At 37.8% G+C, this 21,390-nt stretch overlaps 1 protein-coding gene, 1 long non-coding RNA gene and 1 other non-coding gene across 7 annotated transcripts in view; 2 read left to right on the top strand and 1 right to left on the bottom strand.

Moving 5' to 3' along the window:
- METTL8 (methyltransferase 8, methylcytidine) overlaps window positions 1–21,390 on the bottom strand; it is an 87,427-nt gene that overhangs the window by 52,329 nt on the left and 13,708 nt on the right. For 3 of the 5 annotated variants that reach the window (XM_045480173.1, XM_045480177.1, XM_045480178.1), the window contains exon 2: window positions 16,302–16,360. The exons of the other annotated variants lie outside the window; for them this stretch is intronic. In XM_045480173.1, coding sequence (XP_045336129.1) covers window positions 16,302–16,349 — 48 coding nt within the window. In that variant the 5' untranslated portion in view covers window positions 16,350–16,360. The remainder of the gene's footprint in view (window positions 1–16,301; window positions 16,361–21,390) is intronic. 5 annotated transcript variants of the gene reach the window in all.
- LOC123600270 lies at window positions 2,324–2,432 on the top strand. The gene has a single exon (XR_006713628.1). It is a non-coding gene; the product is annotated as a small nucleolar RNA U13 (small nucleolar RNA).
- On the top strand, window positions 14,103–20,884 carry LOC123599066. Its single transcript, XR_006712953.1, has 2 exons — window positions 14,103–14,450; window positions 20,187–20,884. It is a non-coding gene; the product is annotated as an uncharacterized LOC123599066 (long non-coding RNA).

The following is a 21,390-nucleotide window of genomic DNA, read 5'->3' on the forward strand; positions in this document are numbered from 1 at the left end:
ACCTCTTTGGTTAGGTTTATTCCTAGGTATTTTATGGTTTTTGGTGAAATTGTTAATGGGATAGATTCCTTGATTTCTCTTCTGCTGCTTCATTATTGGTATATAGAAATGCAACCAACTTTTGAACATTGATTTTATATCTTGTGAATTTGCTGAATTCATGTATCAATTCTAGCAGGGTTTTTTTGGCAGAGTCTTTTGGGTTTTCTACATCGAGTACATGTTATCTGTGAAGAGTGAACATTTGACTTCCTCCTTGCTGATTTGGATGCCTCTAATTTCTTTGTGTCGTCTGATTGATGAGGCTAGGACTTCTAACACCATGTTGAAAACAGTGGTGAGAGTGGACATCCTTGTCATGTTCCTGTCGTTACGAGGAAAGCTCTCAGTTTTTCCCCATTATATTAGTGGTGGGCCTTTCATATTTGGCTTTTATGATCTTGAGGTATGATCCTTCTATCCCTACTCAAATCCCTACTCTATCCCTCAAAAAGAAGGTTTTTAAGAAGAAAGGATGCTGTATTTTGTCAAATGCCTTTCAACATCTATTAAGAGGATCATGTGGTTTTTATCCTTTCTTTTATTAATGTGATGTATCACACTGATTGATTTACGGATATTGAACCAGCCCTGCATCCCAGGAATAAAACCCACTTGATCATGGTGAATAATTCTTTTAATGTATTGTTGGATCTGGTTTGCTACTATCTTGTTGAGAATTTTTGTGAATGCACATTTTTGTGAATGTGCATTGGCAAATACCTTCCAAGGCAGACCCATATGGCCATTCTACAAGATAAGTCTCAGTAAATTCCAAAGTATTAAAATCATACAGAGTATGCTTTCTGGCCATTAACAATGTTTAATGTTAATATTTCTGATGAATTGATTCATTAATAAATATTCCTCCTGAGTTTTGGTAATAGTTATTTTCTTGAAGTCTACTTTGTCTAATATTAATATAATCCTACCAGCTGTCTTATGCAGTATTTCATATATTATATATATATATATATATATATACACACATACACATATATATACTTATATATATGTGTATATGTGTATATATATACTTACATATATATGTGTATATGTGTATATATATATATATACACATTCTAAATGCATTTGTGTGTTTACATTTAAAGTGCATATTGTTGGTTCTTGCTTTTTTTTTTTTTTTCGTTTATTTATTTTTGGGACAGAGAGAGACAGAGCATGAATGGGGGAGGGGCAGAGAGAGAGGGAGACAGAATCGGAAACAGGCTCCAGGCTCTGAGCCATCAGCCCAGAGCCTGACGCGGGGCTCGAACTCACGGACCGTGAGATGGTGACCTGGCTGAAGTCGGACGCTTAACCGACTGCGCCACCCAGGCGCCCCGGTTCTTGCTTTTTTAATCCAAACTTTAAAGGGTAAGATATCTAGAAATTTTCCCAAATACTTAGAAATTAAGCAACACACATCTAAACAACATATAGGTCAAAGATTTACATGAGTTAGTAAATCTTAAGGTAAATTAGAAAATATGTTGAACTAAATAACAATGAAATGTTAAAATATCAAAATTTATAGGATGTACCTATATTTAGAGGAAACTTGATAGTTTTAAATGCTTCTATTAGAAAGAAAGAAAGATCTCAAATCAATGATCCAGTTTCAATCTTAAGAAGCTAGAAAAATAGTAAATGGGATGCGAAGCAAGTGGAAAGAATGAAACAACAGAAACTAAAAGCAGAAATGGGGGCACCTTGGTGGTTGAGTGTCTGACTTCAGCTCAGGTCATGATCTCACAGTTCCTGAGTTCGAGCCCTACATAGCAGCTCTGCTGACAGCTGGGAGCTGGGAGCCTGCTTTGGATTCTGTGTCTCCCTCTCTCTCTGCCCTTCCTTTGCTTGCATTATACCTCTCTCTCTCTCAAAAATAAATAAAACACTGGGGCGCCTGGATGGCTCAGTCAGTTAAGTGTCTGACTTCGGCTCAGGTCATGATCTCAGGGTTTGTGGGTTTGAGACCCAGTGGCGTTGGCTCTGCACTGACAGCTCAGAGCCTGGAGTCTGCCTCCGATTCTGTCTCCCTCTCTCTCTGCCCCTCCCCTGCTTGTGCTCTCTCCTCTCTCTCAAAAATAAATACTTGAAACAAACACACAAATAAATAAAATATTAAAAAAAAAAAATAAGGGCAGAAATCAATGAAACAGAAAATGGACAAAACAGGGAAAATCAAAGTCAAAGCTGATTCTTTGAAAAGATTAATAAGACTGATAAGCTTCTGGCAAGACTAATCTCCAACACTTGTGTCTCAAAAAATGCAAATTTCTGGATCCTTTTGTAGTTCTTAAGTGTAAGGATTGGGTGTTCATGCTGTTGTGTTGTGTGACATGTGCTTCCCTCAAACCTTGTTATGACCTCAGCACATTATTCATCTAATGTGAAAAAAAATGAAAAAAAACCCACAAATTTCCAATAACAGGAATAAAATAGGAGGCATCACCACAGACCCTATAGGCATTGAAAAGCTAATAATGAAGTATTACAAAAAATTATATTCCATTTATTAGATGAGATAAATGTCATCAAAACCACAATGTAGCAATAACTTACCAAAACAGCACAAGAAAAAAAATTCAAATAGCCCTAAATTTATTAAATAAATTTAATTTGTAATTAAAAGCAAAACAAACATCATACCCATTAGGATGGCTATTATTTAAAAAAAAAGGATGTGGAGAAACCAGAACCTTTGTGCATTGGTGGTGGGAATATAAAATGGTGCAGATGCTGTGGAAAACAGTATGGCAATTCCTCAAAATACCAAACATGGTATTACTGTGCAATCCAACAATTCTACCTCTGAATGTATATCCAAAGTAAGTGCAAGGAAAGACTTGAAGAGATATTTGTACATCATGTTTATAGCAACATTACTCATAATAGACAAAAGGTGGAAAAAAACCTGAGTGTCTACCAAAAGATGAATGGATAAACAAAATAACATATACGTAAAATGGAATATTATTCAGTTTAAAAAGAAGGGAATTTTAATGCATGCTGCAACATGGATGAGCCTTGAAGAAATTATGCTAAGTAAAATAAGCCAATCATAAAAGGACAAATGTAGTATCATTCCTCTTACATGAAGTTCCTAGAATAGTTAAAAATTCATAGAGGCAGAAAGTAGAATGGTGGTGGGCTACCGGGATGAGAGAATGGGAAGTGTTTAATGGGTATATAGCTTCAGTTGGGGAAAAAGCTCTAGAGATGGATAGTTGTGATATCTGCACAACAACGTGAATATACTTGATGTCACTGAACTGTATACTTGAAAAAGATTAAAATGGGGAGCACCTGGGCAGCTCAAATCAGTGAACATCCAACTCTTGATTTCAGCTCAGGTCATGATCTCACAGTTTGTGGGATTGAGCCCCACTTGGGACTCTCTCTGCCCCACCCCACTTGCACACATGTCCGCGTGCACGCTGTCTGTCAAAACGAATAAACTGAAAAAAAGATTAAAACGTATGTTAAATTTTATATATATTTTACCATGATAAAAAACAAAAAACCTGCCTACAAAGAAAACTGCAAGCTCCAATGGCTTCACTAGTGAATATCAAACACTTAAGGAAGAAATAACAAAATCTTACACCGAGTCTTTCAGAAAATAGAGGAGACAACACTTATCATTTTGTTTTATGAGGCCAGCATAACTCTGATAAGTAGAACAATTGTATATTTGAATAGTTTGAATATTGGCTACATTGTTACAATGCAGCTTTTCTCACAGACTTAGCGCTTCTCATTGTAGTTTCAAGTTATCAAGTGTTTGTCAGAAATAAAACTTGAGGGTATCTAAAAGGGAGAAGCCTAAGTAAGACTTTTTTAGACGTGTTTTAGTGTGCTTTAATTGCTAAGGCTGATACTTAGTTTGAGGTCCTTCAGTTCAGAGAAGAGAAAAATGAAGGTAACAAAAATCTTCACAAATCCTTGTTTGGTGTTGAGAAAGTTTTTGTTTATTGTTGGAAACACCTGAAAGAGTTTCGTGGTCTTCACCCTTCATTTAACTTAGCTCAAACCTATTCTGCCATATCAAATTCTAGTCCATAAAATCATACGGTATTTTTTTTACTTTTTACTTTACTTTCTTTTACTTACTTTGCCTATAGGTTCCTACTTGCAGCTCACCATCCCATAGTGGTTCTTCCTATCAAGTCTTGTCAAGGTCAAAGTGAAGCAGAATGAGCATGACTTCAGGGCCATGGCCCTCTGAGAGTTCAATGCCACGACTCAGTCATGAGTAGTTAATTGGCTAAAGAAATCACTAAGGAACAGATCCAAAAAGGAACTGAAGCTCAGATAAATATCAGAGTGATAACAGAATTTATCAGAGTAAATATCAGAATTTTATTATCCATAACATTATACTTTTTAGTTGTAAGTACACAGAGGCATGCCATGAAATGCTGACAGACTTTCTGCCAGCTTAGATATAGCTAAGTGTGGACCTATTTTAGAATGCAAGGAAAAGCACAAATGTACAAAATGCCTCAGGTTCCACATACAGTATGACAAGCCAAGCAGAAGATGGTTTTAATACCACTCTGCGGGGCTCATCACTTGTGCATAGCAAAAGAAGGAGCCTTGGTATAGAAGGAAGATCTCTGCCCTACCTCTGATTTTGGCAAAAGGCTTTGCTTTCTACTAAAATGGAGCCCTTTTCACAACGACTCACCCATCTGTTTTACCATACCAACAAACTATACCATATTCTACCAGAATATGTAAGATGTACAAGGATATTTCATGTTACAAACATGCAAAAGTGTTTCTTAAATAAATGCAAATTTAATTTTTATAGACTAATAGTTTTAAGTACTTTTTAAGTAAAAAGGATAACTTCAGTTGAAGGAAACACTCCATACTAAATTTTGAAAACTGAAAAAAATATTTGAGGAAGTAAAAGCACTGATCCCAATTTATCTTTCATGTAAATCTCAACTAATAAAAAAGCTAAGTATTTGCCATGTGTGAGACCCTATTCCAAGCACTTTACATGTATTATCTTATTTAACCTCTATTTCCCTATCACAGGGCATTATTTTTATGCCCACATTACAAAGGAAAAACCCATACAGGATGACATAAAACTAACATGCTTAATGGTCACCCAACCCATAACTGATGAGGCTTTAATTTGAACTCAAGCAGTCTAACTGGAGAGTCCACGCTCTACTTTCATTGCATGTTGTTTTTACATCTTTGTTATTCACATACATATAAATCACCCATTTGCCTTCTACTTTTGTGCATCACACCTGCAAGCAAGAAGGATTACAGCATCGATTCTCCAGTCTTTACTGGGGTTGCTAATTTGCTCTAACTGATTTAAGGAGGCTCAGAATTCCTTCTCCTCCTTCATTTTTTGCAATTGTTTCTTCTCTTGGGCCTTAATTAAATAGCAAGCAATTCCAGTGGGAGACACTAGTCCCCAGATTTAGGAAAGCATCGTTACACTTTTGCCAATACTCAAATCTCAAGATGCAGGCAAAGAGCTCTTGTATCACCTAAATAATGTGACATTTTAATACCCATTTTATTCTCGCTGGTCTTCTACTTTTACACAGCTGAGGGTTAGAGGCAAAGGAGGACCTTACTTGCCTTCTATCTAAGCTTGATCCTAAGATTGCTGTCTCACATCTCAATACTACCAGAAAAGCACCAAAGAACTAGAGCAAATAGTACTGCTGTTTGTGTGAATCTGTAACAGTTATCCTTGGAGCATTCAGCTGGCTCTGAGCAAAAACTATTTGTTAGGCTCCCCAAGAATGATTCCCAGTTGTCTCAGCTAACTGAAATCACAGGAAAAGAAACTGCTGTTAATCATACACTAAATGCCTGCCCTCCACTTAAAAGTTAACTCCCCTTTGATGTTTCCTGGGTTCTGAGCATCTTAAAAGATAAATTAGCGAGACATTTGTGTTTTTACCTTTGTCACTGTTTAGCTTTTCTTCTCAGTTGGGAAGCTGGTACAAAGGTTTCATTCAGAGGAACAAACATCATCTAGATAAAACTGCACTAACATTACCTGAGAGGCTAGCATTAATGAGAGCAAATTAAAGTGCTATTGTTGTACTGTTTTTGGATAGTGAAAGCCGACAGGTAAGAAACACTTAAGTATCAACTACACTGCAGTGAAAACTAAAGCTTCAATTAACCCTGGCAATTTCTAAGAACTCCAAGGGTGACCATCTGTGAGGCAAACAGCTCAGAAAACTTATACATCTTGTTTTAATCTTTCTATGGATGATTATAATTTCAGGGTATAAATAAGGCTATTAGCAAGAACAGAACAACAACAATAATTACAGTAAGTATTTGCAGAGCACTTTGATCACACCATGACATCAGTCACTTTGCAGCTTCAAAATGGAAATCTCATGCTCAGTGTTTGCTCACTATGACTGCCCTTAAAGGGGGCCACACCATGTACTCACGAGGGTCTACTGGGACTCACAAGTTCTTTAAGGGATTACATGTCAGCCCATCTTAAAGGAGCCTCAATCCTAAACATCTGAAGGATATACCATTCTACTTACGCTGGAAGTTGTTTCCAAAATCATTATGCTGGACCAGAATGAAATCTGTTTTAACTCATTCACCTGGCATTTCACATTTGTGTGCACTATAGTAACCTCTGGAGGCATTAATTAGATTTGGTGGGCTGAGAAAGGGTACTAAGTTACAGGCATACTTTATGTGCTATCAGTCTCGACAAGTGCTAGTAAAAAATGCACATGGATGACATTGATGTAGTTCATCTGTTAACGAGACTTCTGCTTTTTGTTCATTGCAAAGGTCTCTATCCCTAGGTATAGCAGATGGCAGAAGGTACTTGTACACATATGCAGGATTTACCCAGTCACATTTTGGACTAATGTATCAATAACGCTCCCCTGTTACAAAATGGAATATTATAAAAACTTTATATCATAAATGGATGTTGGGTATAAAAAGCCTGAAATACAGAATCAGTGAATAAAGGTGTCCAAATGAATGTATTTCTATAATTTCAAAATAACATGGAATTTAGGTAAGCAGAAGCTATAGCACTGTGTAAATTCTACTTTAAAGAACTACAACTAGTTATAACTTGCAAAAAAACAAGGCAAACTGCAGCATGGACTATCAGGGAAAATTCTAACTGCAAAACCACAGAAGGCGTAACAGAAAAGGGGCCAAAGAATAAAAAGTAGAATTCACATGAATGGTATAATTTCTACATGAGAAAAGACAAGATGAAGGTCTCCAGAGAGGAATATTGAATTGTGTAGGATTATAGAGTGGATGGCCAGAGTATGTTAGATTCTACAAAAGATGAACCTGTGCTTTCTACCTGTGCTCCCACTTGGATCACTCATGTTTTTTTCTTGTATTGAAGAGCCTTCTTGGACTGGTTTTCTATCCTTAGGCCTTTTATCCAATAAGAAACAGATCCCTGATTTCCTTGTGGTCTTGTGATTACTTGGAGCATCTGTGATTATTCCAACATCTTGTTCTTATTCAAAAGATTAGTCTTCCTAAAAACTCACTTTTCCAGCTTCTCTTACAGCTAGAGGAGACAAGACACCAAGTTCTAGCTGACAGAAACCTGTTAAGGAGCTAATGTCGTTGCTTTCCTACAGAGGAAAAGGGGGCAGAGGATATCCTGCTGGCACAATCTCACCCTACCTCTTTCCTGAACTTAGATGCAATGCTATGTACAAAGGAGGAAAAGGATCTGATTCTTGATGGCAACCCTGAACAGGTAAACTAATGTTAGTTACCACCTTCCCTCTGGACTTCTTGCTAGGTAAGAAAATAAGTCCTTATATATTTTAGCCACTATTAGGTTTTCTGTTATTTTTTCATCCAAGAGGATTCTAAGATACAATATCCACTACTGTTAAGTCCTGGCAATCCAGGGACAAATCCATTTGGTTTCTGACCTTAAGGATCTTACCACCCAGTGAAGAAGAATGAGATGCAAACAAGGAGTCCTGACGCATGTGTGGTAAAAGTGGGTACAAGGTGCTATTAGAGCAGAGACGAATGAATGATTAAAGGCTATTGGTAGTGGCCAGGAAAGTTTCTGGGTGGAGGCAAAATCTGTGCTGGGTCTAGAAGAATGAGTGGCAATATTCCAAGGAGATAAGGATAAAAGCCAGGACATTTCAGGCAGAGGGACTGGCACAATTAAAGACAAAAAAGTGTGAAAGCATATGGTACATTCAGGAAATAAAAATTAATTTGGAAAAAGATGCTAATAAGGTAACTCTGAAAATGAATTAGTCTTTAAAACTAAAGGCGAGAAGTATAATAAGCACTGTAATCCAGCTGAAAAAGGGTTAACAATTCTGAAAGCACTATAAAAACACATTGGAATTGAACAATTCAGAAAAAAATAGTAGACGGTGGGAACCAGGTTTCTCACTGGGAATGGAAGGTTACAAACAAAGGGAAGAAGCTTGGAATGATACATGTGGTAATGGATTAGAAATGGAATCATCAGTATGAACTCATGTATAGCTTTATATAAATACAGATGTCATATATAGAAATATTTGTAGATATGTATATACATGTTAGCAAGTTAGGATATATACATATATTTCCTTACTCTGCTGGCTGAGAAGGCCTGGAAGTAACCACATCACAGTAGCAACAAGCACATGAAGCACCCAGATCTTGGTTTCTAATACTATTCTCTAATAAAAGGAACTAGTGCTCCCTGGAGAAATGACTGATGCTAGGACTGGGGCAAGGAATATACAAGATGAGTTTGGAGCATCTAATAAGTGCCAGAAAGTAAGGAAGTGCTCAAAAATAAAATAAAACAAACAAACCCCCAAACCCCACAATGAAAGAGGTATGTTAACGGGACATGTGAGCCAACTGAAAGAGCTCCTAATGGGGCCAAAGCTGAAAAACTATGAGCAACAAAATAGTTTGGGTTATAACCCCCAAATAAAATAAATATCCATATGTCCATATGGATACAAATGATTGATTAAATAAATAAATGAAGGAAAGGAGACAAATTTCCCATGCAGAAGAATTCCAAATAACTTATGTAGATACTCCATCCTCAAGGGGGTGGACCATAACTTCTCATTCCTTAAGTGCAGGCTGCACAGAGTGACTTCCTTCTAAAGAGTACAATATGGAGGGGCACCTGGGTAGCTCAGTTGGGTAAGCGTCCGACTTCAGCTCAGGTCAGGATCTCAAGGTTCCCAAGTTCGAGCCCCATGTCGGGCTCTGTGCTGACAGCTCAGAGCCCGGAGCCTGCTTCAGATCCTGTGTCTCCCTCTCTCTCTGCCCCCTCTCCCACTCACGCTCTGTCTCTCTCTCTCAAAAATAAATAAAACTATTTTTTAAAAAAAGAGTACAGTATGGAAAGGGGGAAAAAGTTAACTTTGAAGTAGAGAAACTTGACAAACACTAACTCAGGTAATCAAAGTTAACATCAACAGTGATGTCATGTTGATAGTATGTATTCTTTTTTTAATGTTTATTTTGAGAGAGAGAGGAAGAGAAAGAAAGAGAGAGAGAGAGAGAGAGAGAGAGGGAGAATGAGTGGGGAGGGGCAGAGAGAGAGAGGGAAAGAGAGAATCCCAAGTAAGCTCCATGTTGTTAGCACAGAGCCTGACTTGGGGCTCAGTTCCACAAACTACGAAATCATGACCTGAGCCAGAATCAAGAGTCAGACACTGAACTGACTGAGCCACCTAGGTGTGCCAATAGTATGTATTCTTGACATGATGTAATGAGAATGGCACTTTGCCTCTGTGTTCTTCTTCCTCCCCGCAAACCCATAACCCCAGTCTAATCGTAAGAAAAACATCAGACAAACCTCATTTGAGGAACATTCTTTAAAATACCTGATAGTACTCTTCAAAACCATCAAGGTTATCAAAAAAAACAAGGTAATCTGAAGGGTGCCTGGGTGGTTTAGTTGGTTAAGCATTGGACTCTTGATTTTGACTCAGGTCATGATCTCACGGTTTGTGGGATTGAGCCCTATGTTGGGCTTTGCACTGGCAGAGCCCGTTTAGGATTCTCTCTTTTCCTCTCTGCCCTTCCCCTGCTCATGCTCTATTTCTCTCCCAAAGTAAACATTAAAAAAAAAAAAAGTTAATCTCAGAAACTGTAAGGGCCAAGAGGAACCTAAGGAGACATGACAACTAAATGCAATGTGGTGTCCTGACTGAGATTCTGGAACAGAAAAAGGATATTAGGTGAGAACTAAGAAAATCCAAGTAAACTATGTACTTCACTGTAAACAGTAATGTATTGACACTGGTTCATTAATTGCGACTAATATGCCATACTAATATAAGATGTTAATAATAGGAGAAACTTGGTATGGAATACATGGTGGCTATGCTATTTTCACAATTTTTCTATAAATCTAAAACTGTTCTAAAATTAAAAGTTTATTTAAAAGAATTAACTTTGTATGCTTACAGTCTATGATGTGAAGGGCAGACAGAGGGTGAGGGTAGGGGTGGGAGGTGTTTATAAGGCGGGAAATTTAGGCCGGAGCTAGATAGGAATCTTTCTACCAAATTGAGCAGTTTCAATGTTTTTCTAAAGGCATTGACAACAACTGAAGAGTTTTAAACAAGGTGAGCAACATGACCAGATTTGTATTCTATAAAGACTATTATGATGGTTTTATACTACCAAACTACCAAAGTCGGACACTTAACTGACTGAGCCACCCAGGTGCCCCTTTGCATGTATAGCTTTTAAAATCTTCATATATGATCCTGGTGCACATCAATGGTTGAGAACCACTCCTACACAGAACTGATTAAATGAGGGCTCCACACAATAAGAATTTGTCAGAGATCATGGGAGCTAGAGAAGACAGTAGCATGAAAATCAAGGAAGGGGCCAAGTCAAGACATATTTTAGAGTCAGAATCAATAGTTTTGTTTTGTTTTTTTTTTTTTTTTTTTTTTTGAAATGCCTAGATGTGAAAGCAGGATGAAGCCAAACATGAAACACAACTTCTGGCTTGGGTAGCTGGGTAGAGGATGAGACTATTCATGACAGAATTCAGAAAAAAGGTTATGACAATGGTGGGACAGTGGTAGAGAAGAGAAGATAGTTTGTTTGCACATGACAAATTTTAAGGATCCCACAATATATTTAAATGGGTATTGCAACATGAATTTAGGTAGCTGGTAGGCACTAGAGATGTAGATTTGGGAGACAGATCACTGGTTTCCAGGTGGTGGCTGAAGTCATGATGAATTGACCAAGAGAAAAAATGAGACAGATGGAACTCATAGTAATACAACACTTAGGAGACGGGTAGAGGAAGAAGAATCAGCTTCTGTGATCAAATACTAAAGAACACTAAAAGAAACTAAAAATAACAGGTTTTGGAAGCAGAGATCAATGATGACCTTTATCAAAGTGTTTTGATCCTGGCTGTGCCAGCAGAAGGCAGAGTTGAGGAATAAGTAGGTCAATATGAGTAGGGGAGGTAGTGAATAGAGATGAGTCTGATAGGCAGTGGAAAGGAAAAGAGAGAACTTGGCTAAATCTTGAGGTGTCACCTAGATCAAAGAAGAGTTATTTGTTAAGATGCAGAGAATCTTGAGTATCTTTGTAGAATGAGAGAAAACCTAATATTGAAAAAAAAAAAAAAAGAATGAAAACACTGGAAAGAGATGGATGGTTGACAAATTTCAAAAAGTGGGAGGAAGGGTGGGGAATTAAGTATACCAAAAACATAGTTAACTACATAAGATGTCAAGAACAATCTCATCCTCTGATGAGTGAGAACAGGTGAGTTTGTGGTGGAAGGGAAGATTGTTCAATGAGTCCTTTCCCAATACTCTCTTCTTAATAACTTTAAAAAAAATTGTTTGTTTTTATTTTTTTTGAGAGAGAGAGAGAGAGCAAGTTGGGGTGAAGGGCAGAGGGAGAGCAAGAATCTTAAGCAGGGCGCATGTCCAGCATAGAACCCAATGTGGGGCTCGATCTCATGACCATGAGATCATGATCTGAGGAGAAAGAGTCAGATGCTTAACCGACCGAGCCACCAGGCACCCCCCACCCGAATCCCTGATGCTCTCTTTGTGAAGAGGCTGCAAGGTAGGGAACTTGAGAAAAGGAGGAACAGAAGAAAATGTTAAAGAAAACTAACAACATTTGAGTAAAGGAATGTTAACAGCTAATTGGTCCATCTGAAGTTGTGACTCACATTAGTGATCATTTATTGGTGGCCTCCTGAGCACTCACTCCCCACTAATAAATAGCTCATGTATTTGAAATCTTTGAGTTTGTAGAGAAGCCACAGGAGACCTGGCTGAAACTAGAGGTGAACTGTTTAATCTATGCTAAGCCAATCAGACACATTCCAAACCTATGGGTATAGTGATTGGTTTAGAGGTAAGTATGTGACTAAACTTGTCCAACAGAGTGCACCTTAGGTCTACTGCCAGAGATTTTAGGACAAGGATGGTTTCTCGTATCTGTTATGGATGAAAGAGGAAACATGATGCCCTGTAGCTGCTGAAAGCTGTTACTAGTTAGCTCAGGCTGCCTTAACAAAATGCCAAGGACTGGATGGTTTAAAAAGTAGAAATTTATTTTCTCACAGTTCTGGCAGCCAGAAGTTCAGTGTCAAGGTGGTATCAGAATTGGTGAGGTTCTGGTGAGGTACCTCTTGCTGGCCTGTAGACAGCTGTGTCCTCCATGCATGCTTGGGGAAAGAGATGTCTCTCTAGTGTCTCTCTTCTTATAAGGACACAGTTGTTTGTTTTTAATTTTTTTAAATGTTTATTTATTTTTGAGAGAGAGAGAGAGACAGAACACAAGTGGGGGAGGGGAAGAGACAGAGGGAGATACAGAATCTGAAACAGGCTCCATCCAGGCTCTGAGCTGTCAGCATGGAGCCAGACAGGAGGTTCAAACTCAGGAATGGAAAGATCATGACCTGTGGTTGAAACTGGATGCTTAACTGAGCCACCCAAGCACCCCAGGACACAGTTTTATTGGATTAGGGCCCCACCATTATGATCTCACTTAACTATTATTACCTCGATAAAGGCCCTATCTCCAACAGTCACACTGGGGGTTGGGGCTTCAACACATGAATTGGGGCAGAGTTGGGGAGTCACAATTCAGTACCTAACAAAAGCCATCCTGGTCTGGCCTCAGGATGGTACAACTTTAGGGTGAAACTAACTCTGAAAGAAAAATTGAAAGATAAAAAGAAGTTAGATGCCATTGTTAAGTAGCTGGATTAAGTTTCATTTGAAGCCTGTCCCACCTCTGGCTTTTTCAGTTATTAAGCCAATACATTCCCTCAATTATTTAAGCCAATCTGAGCTTTCTGTTATCTGTAACCAAAAGTAACCTGATAGTGGGGCACTTGGGTGGCTTAGTCAGTTGAGCATCCCACTCTTGATTTTGGCTCAGATCATGATCCCAGGGTCATGGGATTGAGCCCTGTGTTGGGCTCCGGGCTGAGCTTGCAGCCTGCTCAAGACTCTCTCTCCCCCTCTGCCCCTCTCCCTGCTTGAACTCTTTCTCTCTCTCTCTTAAAAAAAAAAAAAAAAAAAAAAAGTAACCTGATAAAGCAGTTATATGATTTCCTCTACCACCTGGCAGTCTGGGGGCAATATATTTGTTTTTATCTAGATTAGGCCTGTCCAGGCTGGTAGTACAGAAAGTAGTGGTGACTTAGGACAGTGGAATTGAGGGTGAACAGAACTGATGACCATGAAATAAGCCCCAAATGACCAGAAACAAAAAAATAAAGAGGATAGAGGAGAAGGAGGGATGAGGGTGGGGGTGCAGCTGATGGACTTCACGGGGCTTAAGTCTGGGTTAAACAGAAATAAGGGAAAGGGGGGGGCACCTGATGAAGCATGCAACTCTTGATCTCAGGGTTATAAATCAGAGCCCCATGTTGGGTGTAGAGATTACTTAAAAATAAAATCTTACAAAAGATTTTATTTTCTTTTAGGAAAGAAAAGAAAAGAAAAGAAGAGAAGAGAAAAGAAAAGAAAAGAAAAGAAAAGAAAAGAAAAGAGAAAAGAAAAGAAAAAGAAGGGGAAGAGAGATAGAATGTATGGGTTGATAATGAGGCCTTCTGAGTTTATTAACCCATGTCACCTAGTAACAAAAACAGTAACACTGTAACAATGGGAAGGAAATCCTGCTTTCAATGAGAGAAGCTCTTATATGTGGCTAGAAAGAACCACAAGTTTATAAACACCCATGAAAGAGAAACTTTAGCATGGACAGGAGCTAAAAACATGATGGCCATCCACCACCTCATTTTAACCTTCTGAAGGTCATTACAACAGATCTCCATTCCTTGCTCTTCAGGAAAAATCTCCTACTGGACACACCTATGAAAACAGCCTTTGGGGTGCGTGGCTGGCTCAGTCAGTAGAGCATGTGACTCTTGATCTCGGGGTTGTGCGTTGGTATAGAGATGACTTAAAACAATTAAAAACAAACAAGCAAACTGGGTTTGTCAAACTGAGGTCCTATGACAATTTTTTAAATCGTGTTTTTATTATGACAATCTAAAAACAAAATCAATAGGAGCAAAGGTATAACTGCTACTTGATTTCAGTGCCTGGGTTTGCATTTTTGATCTTGTTGGCAACAAGCAGCACAGATATAATATGGAAATGAAGCATCTGAGTATATAGCACACCGCAAAAGATTCTGCAGTATTTCAAATTGAGAAAAGTGGTAAGGGAATTGAGAAGATACACAGCACGTGATAGTAAAGATGGGCTGAAGTCAAGTGAAGCTACGTGGAGGAGGTCAGTACCTAATTAATAATGAGAGCTGCAATTTAGTTTTGGTAACACATCAGCAGTCACATTATGCTGTTAATTTGAATTTTATTGGCCTTGTGATGGTATTTATACTTATTTTGATTTTATAGTTGAAAAAGAGCTCTATGCACAAGGACTTTTACCTAGATTTGTATAACAATATGTCAATTTAAGTCAACCCAGAGATCTGAGAATTTTTTCCCCTTTAAATAGAGGTTTATACATTTTTCAACATTGAGAAATACTGTATTAGGAGATTCTGTTCCAGAGAATTCTCTTATTCCTTTTTTTTTTTTTAAGGTTTATTTATTTTGAGAGAGAGAGTGGGACAGGCACAGAGAACGAGGGAGAGATAGAATCCCAAGCAGGCTCTGCAATGTCAGTGCAGTTCCCAACCAGGGGCTCAAACTCACCAACCGCGAAATCATGACCTGAGCTGAAGTCAGACGCTTAACTGACTGAGCCACCCAGGAGCCCCTCTTATTCCTCTTTAATAGCTGAAATATTGCAAAGTAGGGCAGAATCACCTCAAGTCTTCTTGGAAAGCAGTTTCAAGTGGAGAGGCAAAGGGTTTGGACTAAGTTGAGTGCAGGCTCTGCCACCGGCTACCACACAACCTCTGACGGGATACTTTGTTAATGTACTCAAAGGTGGCTAATAAGAGTATTCTAAGATATAGGAAGGTCACAGAAGGTGATCTATGTAAAATATATATGTAATGTAGTGCTGGATACATGGTAAGTGCTCAGTAAACTTTAGCTGATATTACTGTCATTATCATTAACTTATAACTTCCAGAAGGCTTCATGAACACCACAGAATCAAGCCTTGCACTATACTTCTTAGTTTAAACAGCCCTAAAGTCGTCCCAAGTTCCCAAGAAGGTAAGACTAATTTAACAATGAAGTAGGGAAGCAGAGTAGAAAGTACTAAGTTAAGAATATAATAAGCCTCAAGTTCAAGTCCTGGTCCAACCATCTATTATCATGACTTTTAGAAAAGTCACTTACTGTGCCTGAACCTATTGGCTCATTTGCAAAATGGAGATAATTCCTAAGTTACAAAGTTCTTGCACAGAACGTTATAAAATACATCATACCGCACAAATATAAAGTCAAATTATTATTCAGTGAATTCCAGAAACATTTCTATATGGCACTTGTTGGGATGAACATTGGGTGTTACATGTAAGTGATGAATCAATCACTAAATTCTACTCCTGAAATCATTATTACACTGTATGTTAACTAATTTGGATTTAAATAAAATTAAACAAAAATAAATGGCACCCCTTAAAGCTTGAAAAGGAAAAAAATCTATCAGATGAAAAATTAGTAAATTATTAGGAACACTATTCCCACCTCCTACTGTTGAGCAATCAGGTACTGAAATGGTAAATTAGGACAACAAGCCAAACTGAAATTAACAGTCGAGCCTTTTACTTACTGCAACGGTGTAAGCAAGAGGCAACGAGAGGCACCAGCTCTCCAGCATTCCATTTTTCCCTGCGGAATGGCACTCGGTAAGGATCACGTAGATGCAGCACAGATGGGGGAAATTGTCTCCTGCCTTTTTATGGATCCATGGGCAAAGGGGAGTGGGGCTGGGGGAAGAAGAGCTAAGAGGGGAATAGTACTGAGCCACCAAAGTGGAGAAAGTATCTCAGCAGCAGTCCTCATTATTGAGCATGACTGCCCAGGGGAGCCTTGACTGCAATCACTCCAGAAAACGGCAATGCACTGGCTGTACCCCAATTCTTGTGTGGGAATGGTAGCTCTTCCCATGAGGCCTTCCAGGAAAATCTTGTAATTGCCTATGGTCAGGCCTGAAACATCACACATAGGATTCTGACTTGGAGCCAGACTCCTCACCCAAAGAAATAAAGGATACAAACACTCTTTACCTAAACATACAATAAACCTTATTCCAAGAAATTATATAAACTAAAAAAAATCAATAAATTTAGGAATTATTTTTTAAAGCCCATGAATAATAATGCCATAGCAAGTTGCTTAAGAACATTATATATATATGTATAGATAGATGCATACTTACATACATAATGTTATATATGTATATATAAAATATTTTTTAAAGACTTATTTTTAAGTAATCTCTACACCTAACATGGGGGTTGAACTCACAACCCCAAGATCAAAGTCACATGCTCTACTGAATGAACCAGCCAGGAGTCCCAAGAAAGAATTATATATTTAACCTCGATCACATCATGTAGAGAAACCTTTGTGATCTTCAATCTATAAAAGGTCTTATTTCTAATATTATCTGTAAGTCAGCTGTTAAAAGCTCAGAACTACATTTTCTTTCTTTTTTTTTTTTTTTAAGTTTATTTTGAGAGAGAGAGAGAGCACATGTACATGTGGGCACAGGGGACAGGGTGGGGGGAGGAGAGAGAGAGAGAGACAGAGAGAGAGAGAGAGAGACAGAATCCCAAGCAGGCTCCATGCTATCAGCACAAGCCTGACCTGGAGCTCGATCCTACCAATCGTGAGATACTGACCTAAGCCCCTGACCTGAGCAACCCATGCGCCCTAGAACCATATGTTCTACAGAAACATTTTAAATGGTGATTAAGATACAAGACTAGCCCACACATGCTTTTTAAATCCATAATGTGGATGAAAAGAAATTTGTTTATTTTAAATGATCTTAGAAAACTGGCAAATTTCATTTTCCCAACAGCTGAAACACTGCCAATCCATAATGCCTGGGGCAACATGAATCTTATTTAATACAAAAACAATATGATTCTTTTAAAACAACAACAAAACACATAAAACTTGTCAGCCATTTTTTTGCCACCTGATAACATAAGGTGTGTCTAAAAGTGATGTTGTTTAACTAAAAACTAGATGTGGACATCAAAATAAGTGTTGACCCTTCAAGTAAGTCACTTTGAGAGATTACCATTTATTCCAATAATAAACATCTTTGAAATTTTATTTTCAGATAATGTCTTCATAGCAGGCCTATTAATTCTTTTTCATATCCTCAGTGGTGGCAAACTCTTTGCTTGAGGATAATACCCTTAATTTTTTTTTTACAGTAAGTTGTTGTTCTTGTTGCTATAACATAACCAGCTTAGAAAGATCATATTCATTGAGATCTAGTTTCTGGTATGTTCTGTTTCCTTAAACAGCCTTAAACAGTCATACCTCATAAATCAAGTTCACACAGTATATACTGTACTAACACAAATGATAGTATCCTGTGTGCTTATTCTTTTTTAAGAAGCCAAAACTATCTGGAAATATGAGCTGAATGTTTTTTCAACATCAATAGCAAAATAGAAAATATACAGGGGATAAGGTTCCTTTTATGATTATAACAAGCATAATATGAAATACGCAGGAATAAACTTAGCCAGAAATGTATAGAACTGATATGAAGAGAGCTATACAACTCTACAGAGGGGCATGGAAGATAATTTTAATAAATAGGAAGACGGTACATGGGTTTCTGAAGCTGAAGATTAATATTGTAAAAATGTAAATTCTCACCAAAATCATCCATAAAATTAAAGAAATTCATTCAAAATTCCAAAAATGTTTTTGAGAAGCTTAAACAAAAAATTTTAAAGTTTATCTGGAAGAATACACATGCAGAAAGTGCCAGGAAAATACTGGAAGGGAAATAGTGATGCTAGTTGCGGTGGCATCGGGGAAAGGGGGGTAGGGAAGTACTCATTTTTCCAGACATTAGAGTACACTATACATCAAGTATGTGTATACTTAGCCATGTCTCTAGTGCTAGGATATATAGTCAAAGCAGTGAAAAAGAATAGATAATCCAGAAACTAGTCAAAATGCATGTAAGAATTCTATTTGTAATAAAGCTAGTATTTCAAATCAGTAGGTTATGGTTGGACTATTCAAAAAAGTGTTTGAAGAACATGGGCTACCAGGGAGCCTGGCTGGCTCAGCTGGTGCAACCTGTGACTCTGGATCTTGGTGTGGTGGGTCCAAGCCCCAACTTGGGTGTAGAAGAAAGAAAGAAAGAAAGAAAGAAAGAAAGAAAGAAAGAAAGAAAGAAAGAAAAAGGGAAAGAGAGTGAGGAAGAAGAAAGGAAGAGAGAGAGAGAGAGAAAGGAAGGGGTGCTTGGCTGGCTCAGTCGGTGAAGCATGTGACTCTTGATCTCGTGATTGTAGGTTCAAACCCCATGTTGGGTATCGAGATTACTTAAAAAAATAAAATCTTTAGGGGAGGTGCCTGGCTGGCTCAGTCAGTACAGCATGCAACTCTTGGTCTCGGGATCATGAATTCAAGCCCCATGTTGAGCGTAGAGCCTACTAAAAAATAAATAAATAAAATATAAATCAATAAAATCTTTAAAAAAGAAAAAGTCCTACGTATTTGGAATAATAAATTTATATGCCAATGCTATATCTAACACCAAAATAAATTCCAGGTAATGTAAAAAATACTCCTTAATAGGCCTAAAAGATATATGTGCTTACTAAAAAGTAGGGTAGAAAAGACTCTTTTGAACATGACGCCAAAGCTAAAAAGTTAAAAATGAAAGAAAAAGACTAATACATTGTTTATAAAAGCTTATGGGAAGATATGCTACAAAAGACTCCAGTGGAGATACTGCAAAACACTACAATGTACTATTGATATATAAGGAACACTTAGAAAATACTTAGAAATGACCTCAGTAGAAAATGTGCTAATGCCATCAACAAACATTCACCAAAAAAATGCAAATGGCCACCAAACACTTAAAAATATTCATCACACTAATGAAAAATGTCTTTGGGGGGTGCTTTCAACTGCAAGTAACAGAAGATCTTGGCTTAAATAATGAGAGAAAAATATCTCTCATGACTGGAAGTCCAGAGGTTGGGCCAGTTCTAGGTGTGGTTTCATCTCTAGTTCAAGGATGTCATCAAGGACCCACGTTCTTGCCATTTCTCCATCCTGCTCTTTGAGCATCACCTTCACCCTAAGGCTCGTTCCCTTTGCCAATTACGACATGGCTGCTGCAGCTCCAGGCATCACACTGACACAGCAACATCCAGAGGAAGAAAAGGACTATTTCTTTCTTATGTCTTTTTTTAGGGATGGAGAAATTATCTCACAAGCTCCTCAACAGGCTTGCTCTCGGATTTCTCTGGCCAGAATTGAGAGTCACAAACTATCTCTAAATCAGTCTCTGAAAATAGAATGGGTTCCTATGATTACCTTGGACTAGAGGTTCTCAGAGTGTGGTCCAGGGATCCCTAGGGGCCCAAAACACTTTAAGGGGGTCCACAAAAGGTCAAAATTCTTTTCCTAATAATATCAACATATTCTTTGTCTTTTTTTACAGTGGTGACAGGTGCACTGATGATGCATAGGCAATGGTGGATGAAACTGCTGGCATCTTAGTCTGAATCAAGGCAGTGGCACCAAACTGTACTGCAGGTGACTATTTTCTTCACCAACCGTGCATCGACAGGAGAAAAAAAAAAGTCTGTTTCACTTCGGCATATCCTTGATGAAGCGAAACAATTGTTTTCATGGAACACCATTTGTACTTTGGCATTTTCTCAGAAACAAAGTAAGCCTGGCAGGAAAACAACTGACACCATTTGTTGCCATTAATAAAATTCAAGCTTTTAAGCAAAAAGTTAGAATTCTAGAAAACTTGTGTCCACCATGCTTAGCTTAACAGCTTTCTGACACTTCAACACTGTTCTGAGGAGAATAAGGTATTTTTGACATGGTATAATAAAATGTGTCAACGTTTGGAAGACATGCACAACTCAGTGAACCAATATTTTCCAGATGACACATACGGTATCACAAAAATCATACATGGTTTTACTAAAAGATCCATTCAGAGGGCAAGACAATCAATGGATTTTAATGTAACAGAGTAAGAGAAGTACACTGATATGGTTTCAAGTATTATATTGCAATTCACCTTTAAGAAACTACCACTTATTGGAATTTGGTATAATATCAAAGAAGAGTATTCACATTCATCCTAAGAGACTATTAAAGTACTCCTCCTCTTTCTAACTACTCACATTTCTCTGTGAGATCAGCTTTTCTTCACATATCTAAAAGAGAACGACAAATCACCACAGACTCAATACAGAAGCAAACATAAGAATCCAGTGTAACAGGTGAGAGGATTAAGAGGTACAAACTTCCAGTCTTAAAATAAGTTGCAGAGACAAAAAGTACAATGTAAGAAATATAGCCAATAATATCATCATAACATCACATGGTGACAGACAGTGACTTATCACAGTGAGCACTGAGTAATGTACATATTGTAAATCAATATGTTGTACATCTGAAACTAATATAACACTATGTGTTAGGTATACTTAAAAAAAAAAAAGAATCTGGTCATCTTCTCTTAGAGGCCAGATATTAAGGAGATTTGCAAAAATGTAAAGCTATGCCATTCTTCTAATTAACTTGTTTCTTTTGGAAAATATTTTTAATAAAAATGGTATTCATGCTAATATGTAGTGGGTTTATTACTGTTATTTTAAATGACTTAATAAATATTTACATTT

The sequence above is a fragment of the Leopardus geoffroyi genome, chromosome C1 (assembly GCF_018350155.1).
Source record: "Leopardus geoffroyi isolate Oge1 chromosome C1, O.geoffroyi_Oge1_pat1.0, whole genome shotgun sequence".
Lineage (NCBI taxonomy): Eukaryota > Metazoa > Chordata > Mammalia > Carnivora > Felidae > Leopardus > Leopardus geoffroyi.